Source organism: Rhodnius prolixus, unplaced genomic scaffold (assembly GCF_049639745.1).
Source record: "Rhodnius prolixus isolate KJV_2025 unplaced genomic scaffold, Rpr scaffold_2, whole genome shotgun sequence".
Classification (NCBI taxonomy): domain Eukaryota; kingdom Metazoa; phylum Arthropoda; class Insecta; order Hemiptera; family Reduviidae; genus Rhodnius; species Rhodnius prolixus.
The window spans coordinates 70,330-89,287 of NW_027411592.1; the positions used below are offsets into that span (position 1 = coordinate 70,330).

General features: G+C 30.8%; 1 protein-coding gene across 14 annotated transcripts in view; it reads left to right on the top strand.

Annotated features, from left to right (window-relative positions):
• Adck5 (aarF domain containing kinase 5) overlaps positions 1-18,958 on the top strand; it is a 49,504-nt gene that overhangs the window by 18,062 nt on the left and 12,484 nt on the right. For 7 of the 14 annotated variants that reach the window (XR_012455187.1, XR_012455189.1, XM_074117111.1 and 4 more), the window contains exons 1-2: positions 15,886-16,566; positions 17,599-17,824. Coding sequence is in view for 11 of the 14 variants with exons in the window: in XM_074117111.1 (XP_073973212.1) it covers positions 16,337-16,566; positions 17,599-17,824 (456 nt within the window). In the remaining 3 variants the exon portion in view is untranslated. Of the gene's footprint in view, positions 1-15,879; positions 16,567-17,598; positions 17,825-18,958 lie in introns of those variants that run through there. The other 7 variants (XR_012455188.1, XM_074117109.1, XM_074117110.1 and 4 more) reach the window with 6 other exon arrangements.

Genomic DNA, 18,958 nt, shown 5'->3' on the forward strand with positions numbered 1-18,958 from the left:
TTATACACTTTGTTTTTCTCAATTATAAACTATAGTTATTTTGTGCACAGATCTAAAAAGGTAGAAGATATAAAGGGTTGAAAATTTTTTGGGTCATGAAATCCTGTAAAACTGTGGCCGTTCTATATCTCCCACATTGAACCACGTATTGATATGGAATTCTATTCTCTTATACACTTTGTTTTTCTCAATTATAAACTATAGTTATTTTGTGCACAGATCTACAATTTTAGAAGATATAAAGGGATGAAAATTATTTGGGTCATGAAATTCTGTAAAATTATGGCCGTTCTATATCTCCCACTGTGAACCACGTATTGGTATGGAATTTTGTTCTCTTGTACACTTTGTATTTCTCAATTATAAACTATAGTTATTTTGTGCACAGATCTACAATTTTAGAAGATATAAAAAGTTGAAAATTTTTTGGGTCATGAAATTCTGTAAAATTGTGACCGTTTTATATCTCCCACTGTAAACCACGTATTGATATGGAATTTTTTTCTCTTATACACTTTGTTTTTCTCAATTATAAACTATAGTTATTTTGTGCACAGATCTAAAAAGGTAGAAGATATAAAAGGTGGAAAATTTTTTGGGTCATGAAATTCTGTAAAATTATGGCCGTTCTATATCTCCCACTGTGAACCACGTATTGGTATGGAATTTTGTTCTCTTGTACACTTTGTATTTCTCAATTATAAACTATAGTTATTTTGTGCACAGATCTACAATTTTAGAAGATATAAAAAGTTGAACATTTTTTGGGTCATGAAATTCTGTAAAATTGTGACCGTTTTATATCTCCCACTGTAAACCACGTATTGATATGGAATTTTTTCTCTTATACACTTTGTTTTTCTGAATTATAAACTATAGTTATTTTGTGCACAGACCTAAAAAGGTAGAAGATATAAAGTGTGGATAATTTTTTGGGTCATGAAATTCTGTAAAATTATCGCCGTTCTATATCTCCCACTGTGAAACACGTATTGATATGGAATTTTGTTCTCTTATACACTTGGTTTTTCTCAATTATAAGCTATAGTTAGTTTTTTCACAGATCTAAAAAGGTAGAAGATATAAAGGGTTGAAAATTATTTGGGTCATGAAATTCTGTAAAATTGTGGCCGTTCTATATCTCCCACTGTGAACCACGTATTGATATGGAATTCTTTTCTCTTATACACTTTGTTTTTCTCAATTATAAACTATAGTTATTTTGTGCACAGATCTAAAAAGGTAGAAGATATAAAGGGTGCAAAATTTTTGGGTCATGAAATTCTGTAAAATTATGGCCGTTCTATATCTCCCACTGTGAACCATGTATTGATATGGAATTTTGTTCTCTTATACACTTGGTTTTTCTTAATTATAAACTATAGTTATTTTGTGCACAGATCTAAAGAGGTAGAAGATATAAAGGGTTGAAAATTTTTTGGGTTATGAAATTCTGTAAAATTGTGGCCCTTCTATATCTCCCACTGTGGACCACGTATTGATATGGAATTTTGTTCCCTTATACACTTTGTTTTTCTCAATTATAAGCTATATTTAGATTGTTCACATATCTACAAAGGTAGAAGATGTAAAGGGTTGCAAATTATTTGGGTCATGAAATTCTGTAAAATTATGGCCATTCTATATCTCCCACTGTAAACCACGTATTGATATGGAATTTTTTCTCTTATACACTTTGTTTTTCTCAATTATAAACTATAGTTATTTTGTGCACAGATCTACAATTTTAGAAGATATAAAAAGTTGAAAATTTTTTGGGTCATGAAATTCTGTAAAATTGTGACCGTTTTATATCTCCCACTGTAAACCACGTATTGATATGGAATTTTTTTCTCTTATACACTTTGTTTTTCTCAATTATAAACTATAGTTATTTTGTGCACAGATCTAAAAAGGTAGAAGATATAAAGGGTGGAAAATTTTTTGGGTCATGAAATTCTGTAAAATTATGGCCGTTCTATATCTCCCACTGTGAACCACGTATTAATATGGAATTTTGTTCTCTTATACACTTGGTTTTTCTCAATTATAAGCTATAGTCAGTTTGTTCACAGATCTATAAAGGTAGAAAAAATAAAGGGTTGAAAATTTTTTGGGTCATGAAATTCTGTAAAATTGTTGCCGATCTATATCTTTCACTGTGAACCACGTATTGATATGGAATTTTGTTCACTTATACACTTTGTTTTTCTCAATTATAAACGATTGTTATTTTGTGCACAGATCTAAAAAGGTAGAAGATATAAAGGGTTGAAAATTTTTTGGGTCATGAAATTCTGTAAAATTGTGGCCGTTCTATATCTCCCACTGGGAACGACGTATTGATATGGAATTTTTTCCTCTTATACACTTTGTTTTTCTCAATTATAAACTATAGTTATTTTGTGCACAGATCTAAAAAGGTAGAAGATATAAAGGGTGGAAAATTTTTGGGTCATGAAATTCTGTAAAATTATGGCCGTTCTATATCTCCCACTGTGAACCACGTATTGATATGGAAGTTTGTTCTCTTATACACTTGGTTTTTCTCAATTATAAGCTATAGTTAGTTTGTTCACAGATCTAAAAAGATAGAAGATATAAAGGGTTGAAAATTATTTAGGTCATGAAATTCTGTAAAATTATGGCCGTTCTATATCTCCCACTGTGAACCACGTATTGGTATGGAATTTTTTTCTCTTATACACTTTGTTTTTCTCAATTATAAACTATAGTTATTTTGTGCACAGATCTAAAAAGGTAGAAGATATAAAGGGTGGAAAATTTTTGGGTCATGAAATTTTGTAAAATTGTGGCCCTTCTATATCATTCCCTGTGAACGACGTATTGATATGGAATTTTGTTCACTTATACACTTTGTTTTTCTCAATTATAAACGATTGTTATTTTGTGCACAGATCTAAAATGGTAGAAGATATAAAGGGTTGAAAATTTTTTGGGTCATGAAATTCTGTAAAATTGTGGCCGTTCTATATCTCCCACTGTGAACCACGTATTGATATGGAATTTTTTCCTCTTATACACTTTGTTTTTCTCAATTATAAACTATAGTTATTTTGTGCACAGATCTAAAAAGGTAGAAGATATAAAGGGTGGAAAATTTTTGGGTCATGAAATTCTGTAAAATTATGGCCGTTCTATATCTCCCACTGTGAACCACGTATTGATATGGAAGTTTGTTCTCTTATACACTTGGTTTCTCTCAATTATAGGCTATAGTTAGTTTGTTCACAGATCTAAAAAAGTAGAAGATATAAAGGGTTGAAAATTATTTGGGTCACGAAATTCTGTAAAATTATGGCCGTTCTATATCTCCCACTGTGAACCACGTATTGGTATGGAATTTTTTTATTCTTATACACTTTGTTTTTCTCAATTATAAACGATAGTTATTTTGTGCACAGATCTAAAAAGGTAGAAGATATAAATGGTGGAAAATTTTTGGGTCATAAATTCTGTAAAATTATGGCCGTTCTATATCTCCTACTGTGAACCACGTATTGATATGGAAGTTTGTTCTCTTATACATTTGGTTTTTCTCAATTATAAGCTATAATTAGTTTGTTCACAGATCTAAAAAAGTAGAAGATATAAAAGGTTGAAAATTATTTGGGTCATGAAATTCTGTAAAATTATGGCCGTTCTATATCTCCCACTGTGAACCACGTATTGGTATGGAATTTTGTTCTCTTGTACACTTTGTATTTCTCAATTATAAACTATAGTTGTTTTGTGCACAGATCTACAATTTTAGAAGATATAAAAAGTTGAAAATTTTTTGGGTCATGAATTTCTGTAAAATTGTGACCGTTTTATATCTCCCACTGTAAACCACGTATTGATATGGAATTTTTTCTCTTATACACTTTGTTTTTCTCAATTATAAACTATAGTTATTTTGTGCACAGATCTACAATTTTATAAGATATAAAAAGTTGAAAATTTTTTGGGTCATGAAATTCTGTAAAATTGTGACCGTTTTATATCTCCCACTGTAAACCACGTATTGATATGGAATTTTTTTCTCTTATACACTTTCTTTTTCTCAATTATAAACTATAGTTATTTTGTGCACAGATCTAAAAAGGTAGAAGATATAAAGGGTGGAAAATTTTTTGGGTCATGAAATTCTGTAAAATTATGGCCGTTCTATATCTCCCACTGTGAACCACGTATTCGTATGAAATTTGCTTCTCTTGTACACTTTGTTTTTCTCAATTATAATCTATATTTAGATCGTTCACAGATCTACAAAGGTAGAAGATATATAGGGTTAAAAAATTTTTGGGTCATGAAATTCTGTAAAATTATGGACATTCTATATCTCTCACTGTGAACCACGTATTGATATGGAATTTTGTTCTCTTGTACACTTTGTTTTTCTCAATTATAAACTATAGTTATTTCGTGCACAGATCTAAAAAGGTAGAAGATATAAAGGGTGGAAAATTTTTGGGTCATCAAATTCTGTAAAATTATGGCCGTTCTATATCTCCCACTGTGAACCACGTATTGGTATGGAATTTTGTTCTCTTATACACCTTGTTTTTCTCAATTATAATATATAGTTATTTTGTGCACAGATCTATAATTGTAGGAAATATAAAGGGTTATACATTTTTTGGGTCATGAAATTGTGTAAAATTATGGCCGTTCTATATCTCCCACTGTGAACCACGTATTGATATGGAATTTTGTTCTCTTATACACTTTGTATTTCTCAATTATAAGCTATAGTTAGTTTGTTCAAAGATCTAAAAAGGAAGAAGATATAAAGGGTTGAAAATTATTTGGGTCATGAAATTCTGTAAAATTGTGGCCGTTCTATATCTTCCACTGTGAACCACGTATTTTATTGATATGGAATTTTGTTCACTTATACACTTTGTATTTCTCAATTATAAACGATTGTTATTTTGTGCACACATCTAAAAAGGTGGAAGATATAATGGGTTAAAAATTTTTTGGGTCATGAAATTCTATAAATTTTTGCCGTTCTATATCTCCCACTGCGAACCACATTATTATGGAATTTGGTTCTTTTGTACACTTTGTATTTCTCAATGATAAACGATTGTTATTTTGTGCACAGATCTAAAAAGGTAGAAGATATAAAGGGTTGAAAATTTGTTGGGTCATGAAATTCTGTAAATTATGGCCGTTCTATATCTTCCACCGTGAACCACGTATTCGTATGAAATTTGCTTTTCTTGTACACTTTGTTTTTCTCAATTATAATCTATTGTTATTTTGTGCACAGATCTATAATTTTAGAAGATATATAGGGTTAAAAATTTTTTGGGTCATGAAATTCTGTAAAATTATGGACATTCTATATCTCCCACTGTGAACCACGTATTGATATGGAATTTTGTTCTCTTGTACACTTGGTTTTTCTGAATTATAAACTATAGTTATTTTGTGTACAGATCTAAAAAGGTAGAAGATATAAAGGGTGGAAAATTTTTGGGTCATGAAATTCTGTAAAATTATGGCCGTTCTATATCTCCCACTGTGAACCACGTATTGATATGGAATTTTGTTCTCTTATACACTTGGTTTTTCTCAATTATAAGCTATAGTTAGTTTGTTCACATATCTAAAAAGGTAGAAGATATAAAGGGTTGAAAATTTTTTGGGTCATGAAATTCTGTAAAATTGTGGCCGTTCTATATCTCCCACTGTGAACCACGTATTGATATGGAATTTTGTTCTCTTATACACTTTGTATTTCTTAATTATAAGCTATAGTTAGATTGTTCACAGATCTAAAAAGGTAGAAGATATAAAGGGTTGAAAATTATTTGGGTCATGAAATTCTGTAAAATTGTGGCCGTTCTATATCATCCACTGTAAACCACGTATTGATATGGAATTTTGTTCACTTATACACTTTGTTTTTCTCAATTATAATATATAGTTATTTTGTGCACAGATCTATAATTGTAGGAGATATAAAGGGTTGTACATTTTTTGGGTCATGAAATTCTGTAAAATTATGGCCGTTCTATATCTCCCACTGTGAACCACATTATTATGGAATTTTGTTCATTTGTACACTTTGTATTTCTCAATTATAAACGATTGTTATTTTGTGCACAGATCTAAAAAGGTAGAAGATATAAAGGGTGGAAAATTTTTGGGTCATGAAATTCTGTAAAATTATGGCCGTTCTATATCTCCCACTGTGAACCACGTATTGATATGGAAGTTTGTTCTCTTATACACTTGGTTTCTCTCAATTATAGGCTATAGTTAGTTTGTTCACAGATCTAAAAAAGTAGAAGATATAAAGGGTTGAAAATTATTTGGGTCACGAAATTCTGTAAAATTATGGCCGTTCTATATCTCCCACTGTGAACCACGTATTGGTATGGAATTTTTTCCTCTTATACACTTTGTTTTTCTCAATTATAAACTATAGTTATTTTGTGCACAGATCTAAAAAGGTAGAAGATATAAAGGGTGGAAAATTTTTGGGTCATGAAATTCTGTAAAATTATGGCCGTTCTATATCTCCCACTGTGAACCACGTATTGATATGGAAGTTTGTTCTCTTATACATTTGGTTTTTCTCAATTATAAGCTATAATTAGTTTGTTCACAGATCTAAAAAAGTAGAAGATATAAAAGGTTGAAAATTATTTGGGTCATGAAATTCTGTAAAATTATGGCCGTTCTATATCTCCCACTGTGAACCACGTATTGGTATGGAATTTTGTTCTCTTGTACACTTTGTATTTCTCAATTATAAACTATAGTTGTTTTGTGCACAGATCTACAATTTTAGAAGATTTAAAAAGTTGAAAATTTTTTGGGTCATGAAATTGTGTAAAATTGTGACCGTTTTATATCTCCCACTGTAAACCACGTATTGATATGGAATTTTTTCTCTTATACACTTTGTTTTTCTCAATTATAAACTATAGTTATTTTGTGCACAGATCTACAATTTTAGAAGATATAAAAAGTTGAAAATTTTTTGGGTCATGAAATTCTGTAAAATTGTGACCGTTTTATATCTCCCACTGTAAACCACGTATTGATATGGAATTTTTTTCTCTTATACACTTTCTTTTTCTCAATTATAAACTATAGTTATTTTGTGCACAGATCTAAAAAGGTAGAAGATATAAAGGGTGGAAATTTTTTTGGGTCATGAAATTCTGTAAAATTATGGCCGTTCTATATCTCCCACTGTGAACCACGTATTCGTATGAAATTTGCTTCTCTTGTACACTTTGTTTTTCTCAATTATAATCTATATTTAGATTGTTCACAGATCTACAAAGGTAGAAGATATATAGGGTTAAAAAATTTTTGGGTCATGAAATTCTGTAAAATTATGGCCGTTCTATATCTCCCACTGTGAACCACGTATTCGTATGAAATTTTGCTTCTCTTATACACCTTGTTTTTCTCAATTATAATATATAGTTATTTTGTGCACAGATCTATAATTGTAGGAAATATAAAGGGTTGTACATTTTTTGGGTCATGAAATTCTGTAAAATTATGGCCGTTCTATATCTCCCACTGTGAACCACGTATTGATATGGAATTTTGTTCTCTTATACACTTTGTATTTCTCAATTATAAGCTATAGTTAGTTTGTTCAAAGATCTAAAAAGGAAGAAGATATAAAGGGTTGAAAATTATTTGGGTCATGAAATTCTGTAAAATTGTGGCCGTTCTATATCTTCCACTGTGAACCACGTATTTTATTGATATGGAATTTTGTTCACTTATACACTTTGTATCTCCTTAACAAAAACTTACAGTTTAAAATGTTAAGTATAAGGGTTAATTAAACGCCAAAAGGTACACAAATCAGAAGTACCCAACATTTCATTAGTACTTCATTGATATTATTTAAGTAATTTTACTGCATTAATTTTCATTAACATTTTTTAGAATTATTAGATGTCACAGACCCTTATGCTGGCCATTTTCATCTACAATATATTTGTTCAAGTAGCACACCATTTAAATTAAATTGATTGACTGTAATATCTTTTTATCTATATATATGCATTTTAATAAAATTTGCATACTTTTTAGGACAGCTAATTATTCCAGCATTTTACTATAAGTAAAATTAAGGGTACTAAATTAAATTAAAATTGAGAAATGAATAATTATTGTTGAATAATCTACTTGTTAGTAACTGTGTGTTATCTGTGCTCACGAATATTTCGGTGAGACGAATTCAAGACTGAAATATTGCTTTAGATCCTCCGTGATTCAAATTTTTTAAACAGTAGCCGACTCTAACTTTGTCTTTTTCTACTTTAACAAGCATGAATATGTGTCAGAATAAAGGGCACATTAAAGAGAAATCATAAGAATAATTTGGAATAAAGTTAAAATAAAGTACCTATTTAATAACGAAGATATAATATACATTTTATAACAATTATAACAAAAAAATATTATAAATTACAGCTATAAAGGAGGGTTTGCCCCATATTTTAAAGAAAATTTGGGAATTTTATCTTTTGTAGAAAAAGAGAAAAAAATTGTCAAAGTTGGGTGTTTTTCAACGTTACGCTTTTTCGTGCAGTTTTTGATGGTCAACCCTTATACAACTGTCCTACCGGACAGTTTTAATGAAGTGGCCAGCATAAGGGTCTGTGACATCTAATAATTCTAAAAAATGTTAATGAAAATTAATGCAGTAAAATTACTTAAATAATATCAATGAAGTACTAATGAAATGTTGGGTACTTCTGATTTGTGTACCTTTTGGCGTTTAATTAACCCTTATACTTAACATTTTAAACTGTAAGTTTTTGTTAAGGAGATTTTTGTACTTTTTGGATAGATTTTCCTTTTTGTCTATTTTGTATAGTTACATATCTGCTTTACAGATTTTTTTAAAATTTGGAATAAGCAATACTATCATTATAACCTGATAAGGTGTTAAGTCGGAACCGTAACTACCACTGAAGAGATCTTTTTAAAGAATGATTATAGTTGCGGTCCACAAACCATCCTCAATAACAATTTTTTTGAAAAAGCGTTTTGAATAAAATAGGAAGGTATTTGTACGTAAATAGAAAAATTAAACTGCGATTTCAGTACTTCCTTTTAAGAGGAGTAAGAAAAATAAACTGCGAATACAGACAAAGATTTTGAATCGAACGGCAATTCATTGATGTAAATCGGTTCACTCATTGATTATTTTAACGATTGCAGTACTTCCTCTTGGTAGGAGTAAGAGCATGATGGCACTTCACAGCCACGTAGAGGAGCTTTTACCGCTTCTTCTTGCTAAATTTTATAAAAATCGGACTAAGGGTTATAGAAATATTGGTAATAGTTTTAGAAAGGGCCTTATTTGGGTGAGGCAAACTCCTCTCCTTATAAGGCACAGCATCGAGACTTTCAAAGTGCAAATCTGTACAAAATTTCGATTCGAATGACACTTCATTCATGAAAATCGGTTCACGTGTCGATAATTTGAAACGATTGCTATACTTCCCCTTAACAAGTGTAAGAGCAGATCGTCGCTTTATTGTTAGGTAGGGGAGCCCTAACCCTATCATCCTACCAAATTTTATCAAAATCGGGCCAAGATTTACAGAGTAATTAGTAATAATAATTTTGGAGAGGGCCTTACATAAAGGGGGCAAACTCCTCTCCCATTCAATGTACAGGGCCGAGACCCCCAAAAGGCACATCTACATAAAATTCCGAATCGAATGACACCTCATTCATGAAAATTGGTTCACGCGTTTAGGCGCTACGTTGTTTACAAAAAAGGTAACAAGAAGAACAAGAACAACAAGAACAAGAACATTTTCTGAAAATGCCGTTTTTGCTCATTTTTGGCAACTTTTTTCTCGATACCTATTAGATGTGGGTTGTTGCAAAAAAATTACAGCTATAAAGGAGGGTTTGCCCTATATTTTAAAGAAAATTTGGGAATTTTATCTTTTATAGAAAAAGAGAAAAAAATTGTCAAAGTTGGGTGTTTTTCAACATTACGCTTTTTCGTGCAGTTTTTGATGGTCAACCCTTATACAACTGTCCGGTATATCTTCCACTGTTTCTCAATTATAAACGATTGTTATTTTGTGCACACATCTAAAAAGGTGGAAGATATAATGGGTTAAAAAATTTTTGGGTCATGAAATTCTATAAATTGTTGCCGTTCTATATCTCCCACTGCGAACCACATTATTATGGAATTTGGTTCTTTTGTACACTTTGTATTTCTCAATGATAAACGATTGTTATTTTGTGCACAGATCTAAAAAGGTAGAAGATATAAAGGGTTGAAAATTTGTTGGGTCATGAAATTCTGTAAATTATGGCCGTTCTATATCTTCCACCGTGAACCACGTATTCGTATGAAATTTGCTTTTCTTGTACACTTTGTTTTTCTCAATTATAATCTATTGTTATTTTGTGCACAGATCTATAATTTTAGAAGATATATAGGGTTAAAAATTTTTTGGGTCATGAAATTCTGTAAAATTATGGACATTCTATATCTCCCACTGTGAACCACGTATTGATATGGAATTTTGTTCTCTTATACACTTTGTATTTCTCAATTATAAGCTATAGTTAGTTTGTTCAAAGATCTAAAAAGGAAGAAGATATAAAGGGTTGAAAATTATTTGGGTCATGAAATTCTGTAAAATTGTGGCCGTTCTATATCTTCCACTGTTTCTCAATTATAAACGATTGTTATTTTGTGCACACATCTAAAAAGGTGGAAGATATAATGGGTTAAAAAATTTTTGGGTCATGAAATTCTATAAATTGTTGCCGTTCTATATCTCCCACTGCGAACCACATTATTATGGAATTTGGTTCTTTTGTACACTTTGTATTTCTCAATGATAAACGATTGTTATTTTGTGCACAGATCTAAAAAGGTAGAAGATATAAAGGGTTGAAAATTTGTTGGGTCATGAAATTCTGTAAATTATGGCCGTTCTATATCTTCCACCGTGAACCACGTATTCGTATGAAATTTGCTTCTCTTGTACACTTTGTTTTTCTCAATTATAATCTATTGTTATTTTGTGCACAGATCTATAATTTTAGAAGATATATAGGGTTAAAAATTTTTTGGGTCATGAAATTCTGTAAAATTATGGACATTCTATATCTCCCACTGTGAACCACGTATTGATATGGAATTTTGTTCTCTTATACACTTTGTATTTCTCAATTATAAGCTATAGTTAGTTTGTTCAAAGATCTAAAAAGGAAGAAGATATAAAGGGTTGAAAATTATTTGGGTCATGAAATTCTGTAAAATTGTGGCCGTTCTATATCTTCCACTGTTTCTCAATTATAAACGATTGTTATTTTGTGCACACATCTAAAAAGGTGGAAGATATAATGGGTTAAAAAATTTTTGGGTCATGAAATTCTATAAATTGTTGCCGTTCTATATCTCCCACTGCGAACCAAATTATTATGGAATTTGGTTCTTTTGTACACTTTGTATTTCTCAATGATAAACGATTGTTATTTTGTGCACAGATCTAAAAAGGTAGAAGATATAAAGGGTTGAAAATTTGTTGGGTCATGAAATTCTGTAAATTATGGCCGTTCTATATCTTCCACCGTGAACCACGTATTCGTATGAAATTTGCTTCTCTTGTACACTTTGTTTTTCTCAATTATAATCTATTGTTATTTTGTGCACAGATCTATAATTTTAGAAGATATATAGGGTTAAAAATTTTTTGGGTCATGAAATTCTGTAAAATTATGGACATTCTATATCTCCCACTGTGAACCACGTATTGATATGGAATTTTGTTCTCTTGTACACTTGGTTTTTCTGAATTATAAACTATAGTTATTTTGTGTACAGATCTAAAAAGGTAGAAGATATAAAGGGTGGAAAATTTTTGGGTCATGAAATTCTGTAAAATTATGGCCGTTCTATATCTCCCACTGTGAACCACGTATTGATATGGAATTTTGTTCTCTTTTACACTTGGTTTTTCTCAATTATAAGCTATAGTTAGTTTGTTCACAGATCTAAAAAGGTAGAAGATATAAAGGGTTGAAAATTTTTTGGGTCATGAAATTCTGTAAAATTGTGGCCGTTCTATATCTCCCACTGTGAACCACGTATTGATATGGAATTTTGTTCTCTTATACACTTTGTATTTCTTAATTATAAGCTATAGATTGTTCACAGATCTAAAAATGTAGAAGATATAAAGGGTTGAAAATTATTTGGGTCATGAAATTCTGTAAAATTGTGGCCGTTCTATATCATCCACTGTAAACCACGTATTGATATGGAATTTTGTTCACTTATACACTTTGTTTTTCTCAATTATAATATATAGTTATTTTGTGCACAGATCTATAATTGTAGGAGATATAAAGGGTTGTACATTTTTTGGGTCATGAAATTCTGTAAAATTATGGCCGTTCTATATCTCCCACTGTGAACCACGTATTGGTATGGAATTTTATTCTCTTGTACACTTTGTATTTCTCAATTATAAACGATTGTTATTTTGTGCACAGATCTAAAAAGGTAGAAGATATAATGGGTTAAAAATTTTTTGGGTCATGAAATTCTGTAAATTGTTGCCGTTCTATATCTCCCACTGTGAACCACATTATTATGGAATTTTGTTCATTTGTACACTTTGTATTTCTCAATTATAAACGATTGTTATTTTGTGCACAGATCTAAAAATGTAGAAGATATAATGGGTTGAAAATTTTTTGGGTCATGAAATTCTGTAAAATTATGGCCGTTCTATATCTCCTACCGTAAACCACGTATTCGTATTAAATTTTCTTCTCTTGTACACTTTGTTTTTCTCAATTATAATCTATAGTTATTTTGTGCACAGATCTATAATTTTAGAAGATATAAAGGGTTGAAAATTTTTTGGGTCATGAAATTCTGTAAAATTGTGGCCGTTTTATATCTCCCACTGTGAACCACGTATTGGTATGGAATTTTGTTCTCTTGTACACTTCGTTTTTCTCAATTATAATCTATAGTTATTTTGTGCACAGATCTATAATTTTAGAAGATATAAAGGGTTGAACATTTTTTGGGTCATGAAATTCTGCAAAATTATGGCCGTATTATATCTCCCACTTTGAACCACGTATTGGTATGGAATTTTGTTCTCTTGTACACTTTGTATTTCTCAATGATAAACGATTGTTATTTTGTGCACAGATCTAAAAAGGTAGAAGATATAAAGGGTTGAAAATTTGTTGGGTCATGAAATTCTGTAAAATTAGGAAAACCCTTATTAGGACAGTTTTAATAAGTACTTCAGAAGGGTTGGGCCACTATTGTGTTGAGCGCCTCAAATTAAAACTGTCCGGTAGGACAGTTGTATAAGGGTTGATCGTCAAAAACTGCACGAAAAAGCGTAATGTTGAAAAACACCTAACTTTGACAATTTTTTTCTCTTTTTCTATAAAAGGTAAAATTCCCAAATTTTCTTTATAATATAGGGCAAATCCTCCTTTATAACTGTAATTTTTTCGTAATAACATAGATTAATTAGTTTTCGAGAAAAACGATGCGAAAAATGCACAAAAACTACATTTTCAAAAATTGTTGTTGTTCTTCTTCTTCTTCTTCTTGTTGTTACCTTTTTTGTAAACTGCGAAGCGCCTAAACGCACGAACCGATTTTCATGTATGAGGTGTCATTCGATTCGGAATTTTATGTAGATGTGCCTTTTGGGGGTCTCGACGCTGTACATCGAATAGGAGAGGAGTTAGCCCCCTTTATGTAAGGCCCCCTCCAAAATTATTATTACTAATTACTCTGTAAATCTTAGCCCGATTTTGAAATAATTTGGTAGGATGATAGAGTTAGGGCTCCTCTACGTAACATTAAAGCGACGATCTGCTCTTACACTAGTTATGGGGAAGTATACAATCGTTTCAAATTATCGACACGTGAACCGATTTTCATGATTGAAGTGTCATTTAAATGGAAATTTTGTACAGATTTGCACTTTAAAAGTCTCGACGCTATGCTTCAAAAGGAGGGGAGTTTGCCCCACCCAAGTAAGGCCCTTTCTAAAACTATTATTTCCAATATTTCCATAACGCTTAGTCCGATTTTGATAAAATTCAGCTCGAATAAGTGGTTAAAGCTCCTCTACGTGGCTGTGAAGTGTCAATAAGCTCTTGCACCTACTAAGAGGAAGTACTGCAATCGTTAAAATTATCAATGGGTGAACCTATTTACATTAATGAATTGTCGTTCGATTTAAAATCTTTGCCTTTTTGGGAGAAGTACTGTAATCGCAGTTTATTTTTCTTACTCCTCTTAAGAGGAAGTACTGAAATCGTAGTTTAATTTTGCTTTTTACGTACAAATACCTTCCTATTTTATTCAAAACGCTTTCTCAAAAAAATTGTTATTGAGGATGGCAACTATAATCATTCTTTAAAAAGATCTCTCCAATGGTAGTTATGGTTCCGACTTAACACCTTATCAGGTTACAATGATAGAATTGCTTATTCTAAATTTTAAAAAAATCTGTGAAGCAGATAAGTAACTTTGTAAAATAGACAAAAATGAAAATCTATCCAAAAGGTACAAAAATCTCTTTAACAAAAACTTACAGTTTAAAATGTTAAGTATAAGGGTTGATTAAACGCCAAAAGGTACACAAATCAGCTAGTACCCAACATTTCATTCATGCTTAGCTGATATAATTTAAGTAATTTTGCTGCATTAACTTTTTCTTCACATTTTTTTAGAAATTATTAGATGTCACAGACCCTTATGCTGGCCAGATCATTCATAATATTATTTTGTTATAATTATGATAAAATGTATTATATATCTTCGTTTTTAAATAGGTACTTTATTTTAACTCCATTTCAAATTATGCTTCTGATTTATCTTTAATATGCCCTTTATTCTGAAGTTGTCACATCTTATACATGCATGTTAAAGTAGAGAAAAACAAAGTTAGAGTCAGCTACTGTTTAAATTTGAATCACGGATTTAACAGAATATTTCAGTCTTGAATTCGTCTTACCGAAATATTCGTGAGCACAAATAACTCACAGTTAATAACAAGTAGATTATTCAACAATTATTCATTTCTCAATAAATTGTAATTTAATTTAGTCTCCCTAATTTTACTTACAGTAAAATACTGGAATAATTAGCTGCCCTAAAAATATGCATATCTTATTTATTTTATATTACATATATACAACATTGTGAGAAGAACAGCTACATTGAGAGTGTAATTGAAGAAAACTATATTATTTGCGATAAAGCCAGATAATTATTACCTATTATTATAAACGTTTGACTGCTACATAAAATAACAATTACTTTAATCGAAGAATGAACTTGAACCGACGATTTAAAAAATAAATAAAATAAAATAAACAAAATCATTGATGTATGTTGATATAAGCATTTTTTAAAAAAAGGTTTTGAATTTTTTAGCCTCATATTTTTTTTTTATTTTTTATAACGTTTTCTTTCTAACATGTAATTAATAGTTTGATTATTATAGATTAATTGATATTACTGTCAATCTACAGTGCTACTTGAACATATATTTTGTAGACGAAAATGGCCAGCATAAGGGCCTGTGACATCTAATAATTTCTAAAAAAATGTGAAGAAAAAGTTAATGCAGCAAAATTACTTAAATTATATCAGCTAAGCATGAATGAAATGTTGGGTACTAGCTGATTTGTGTACCTTTTGGCGTTTAATCAACCCTTATACTTAACATTTTAAACTGTAAGTTTTTGTTAAAGATATTTACATTTTATTTGCCTTAATTTTTTGGGGCGGGGCGGAATCACCTTCTTTTAAAATAGATTTGAATCAACTCGTTCTACCATCGGATTCGTTCCAGTGGACCGAGTCCGCTCATATAGCCTATCACTAATCACAGCTAAAATTCCTTACGGGCACGCAGTGTTTGTATTCCCTACTTTGTCCACTTCATTTTTTAGTTTGTAATAATTTTTAATTAGAAAAATGAGGCATTAGTGATGGGAAAGTTTTTCCCCATCTATTCAGAAAGAGTTATTTTACATAATTAATCCTTTGGTTCTGTACCTAAATTTGGGTCTTGAAGTTGCAAAATTATTGTCAATTTAAATTTTTCTTTTTTACATATTTCATTCATTTTCGTTTAGACAATCCCTTATCATTGATGTGCTTCAAGTAACAGTTGAAATGCAGAAGGTTATTGAACGTCACTTAAGTGGGGTAAGTGTGGACAATGAGTTTTTAGTTGGTGAAAGTAATTGACGGTACTTTCTTCACTTTGCCCACTTTCTACTTAGTGCCATCACCATCGCTATGGCTCTAATCGGTAGAAGACATATCAGAATTAAATTTGAAAGCTTTAGTAATATTAGTTTAAACAAGGGTATAGATCAAATCAAGTCATCCAGACAAAAGTGGACTAAATTAGGCCTAAGTGTGGCACTTTCCAGTTTTGGAGGAGCTGCTTATTGTTACTACAGTTTGCCAGTTCCTGAGCGCAGATTTCTGAAGGTGACCGTAGGAGGTATAGGTAGATTTTTCAGGTAAATATAAATTATAAATTTTACCAATTCTTCTTCTAATAACCATCTCATAGTAAACTATACTCGTGTGTTCATAGAAAATTAAGTTATTAACTGCTTGATACAATCAGCGATATTTGTTTTTATTTTAAATTTTTACTACATAACTTGTTTATGTTGAGTTCCATTATGCACCTCAGTAGAAAAAGAAAACAAACAAAACTGCAATAGATTATACCCTTATTGAGTTGGTAAAGCAAATTAGTTGCAATATTTTAAACAGTCTCTGAGGACTGCTATGCCGTAGTGGACCTTTGTGGGAAAAAGGTGTCAGCACAAAAGTTAATTTAGTACACTAAATCAATTCAAAACTCATATTTATTTATTCATTGACATGTAAACCAAAAGAATTTGATACTGCACTGTTCCATTTTTTTCACTTCATCTAAACTTGCAACACTTCTCTTTAGAGTTAAACTTCTTATTACACAAGGTTCGACAGATGGTCGTCTTATTGTCCGGTGTGGAAAGCTTTTCCAAATATCATATATTAATCAATTAATTATATGGAACTGTTTGGTGATGATCTTAAAATAAAAGAAGAGATTTCTAATAAGATAACTGACTGCTATACATTCCACTTGTTTTATCCGTTGCAGCATGCATGTTTGTTGTATCCCTGAACACTTTTGAACTTAGTCCATCATCAGAGGTTCATAATCAGTTTGGTGACGAGAATTCTTCTTCAACTACGTTTCGCTGTCACATTACGTTTACTGACTAATTAAACGTGGCTGTTACGACAAATAAAATCAGCGATATTATCATATCAGCACTGTAGAACTAACCACATTTTTACCTTATGTATGTACCTTTTTTATTCGGTACCTTTCAATAAAAATACTATCTAATATAAACTCTGTTGCCATTTATTTAAAGGTGAGTAATATTGTTATGAACATAGTTGCTATTCCATTTCATTATATTATTATTTTGCTTCTTAAAACAAAATTCTTAATTACAATTTTATTTTTTCTTTCTGTTTTAAACTAGATCGTCATACATAGCAACGAAAATCTCGTTCAAGTACATGTGGTCCATGTACGGCTTGACAGAGGATAATGTCCACTACGTCGAAATGCTAGAGAGAGTGCACAAACAGTGTGCACAACTTATACTGGAAGGGTGCTTACGCAACGGTGGACTTTATGTGAAGTTGGGCCAGGGCCTTGTTATCATGGATCATATCTTACCAAAAGAATATATTGAAACTTTAAGAGTAAGCGATGTCCATTTCTTCGCATTATTATTATTTTATTTTTGAGATAACACTCTTAAGGTTTCCATTTTCTCACAGTAAACTAAACATAAATTCTTACATGTTTCTTTTAAAGTTTAAAGTAAGTGTGGTTATAATGCCTTCAATTGTTTGGAGTAATTTTAAAGTAATGATGATAGCGCTTCACTTCTTTCCAAAACTTGCCACATAATGCCTTTGATAAAGTAATATCCTCATTTTTCATTAACTGAATTGCGTCTCATAGACGAGGGGAGTGCTTAAACTGTGACATCACAGCCTCAAAGCCCCTAGTCAAAAAAGCTCTGATCAAGAATTTAGGGTGTTACTAGAATAAGGTTACTATCCGAATCGTTCATAACTTTCCTAATATCATCAATTTTTAAATAACCAATTGCTTCTTCAACTACATGTTTATTTATAATTTTTATTAATTTTTGGAAATAAATTTTTATTACAAGGCAATCCATCATGAAAACAACAATATGGTCACCCACAACTAAGCGATTGTGATTTTTTCTTTTTCCTTTATCGCTGAAATCATACAAATTTAACTAATTTCCTTTTGCCTTTAAGCATTAATAAGATAAACTAATAAATATGTTGATCATTTAATAGATTTTTCACATAGAATTTTTAGTGCCTAATCTGATAATATATCATACAACTGCCGTGGAAAAATTTATAACCGTCAATCTATCTAAACAACAATAATCCATGAAATAATTAGTATTAAATAGTTATAGAATCAGAACTTTCATGGTGACCAACGCTCCAGTCAAGGCCTTTCTTGCCATATGGCAATAAAACTCATTTCTTCGCAATTTATTGCAAACTGCTCTGACGTACATATACCTACACTTTTTTTATTGCGTACATTTTTCTAAAGCAATTATTTTGAGAGTTCTGAGCTAAATTTTTATACCTTTATTTTTGATAAAATTCATAAATTAGAATTATGGTAACAGTAAGAGAAAGTTCCAACATTGTTATTAAGAGGCTTAGCATCCCTGCTTTTTTTTTCGAGGGGGAAAATGCCAAAGGCACCTTCCGACGATCTGTCGGGTGTGTGGGGCTCAACCCACTAAAAAAAACCCTCCCCTTCAGGCGTAAATA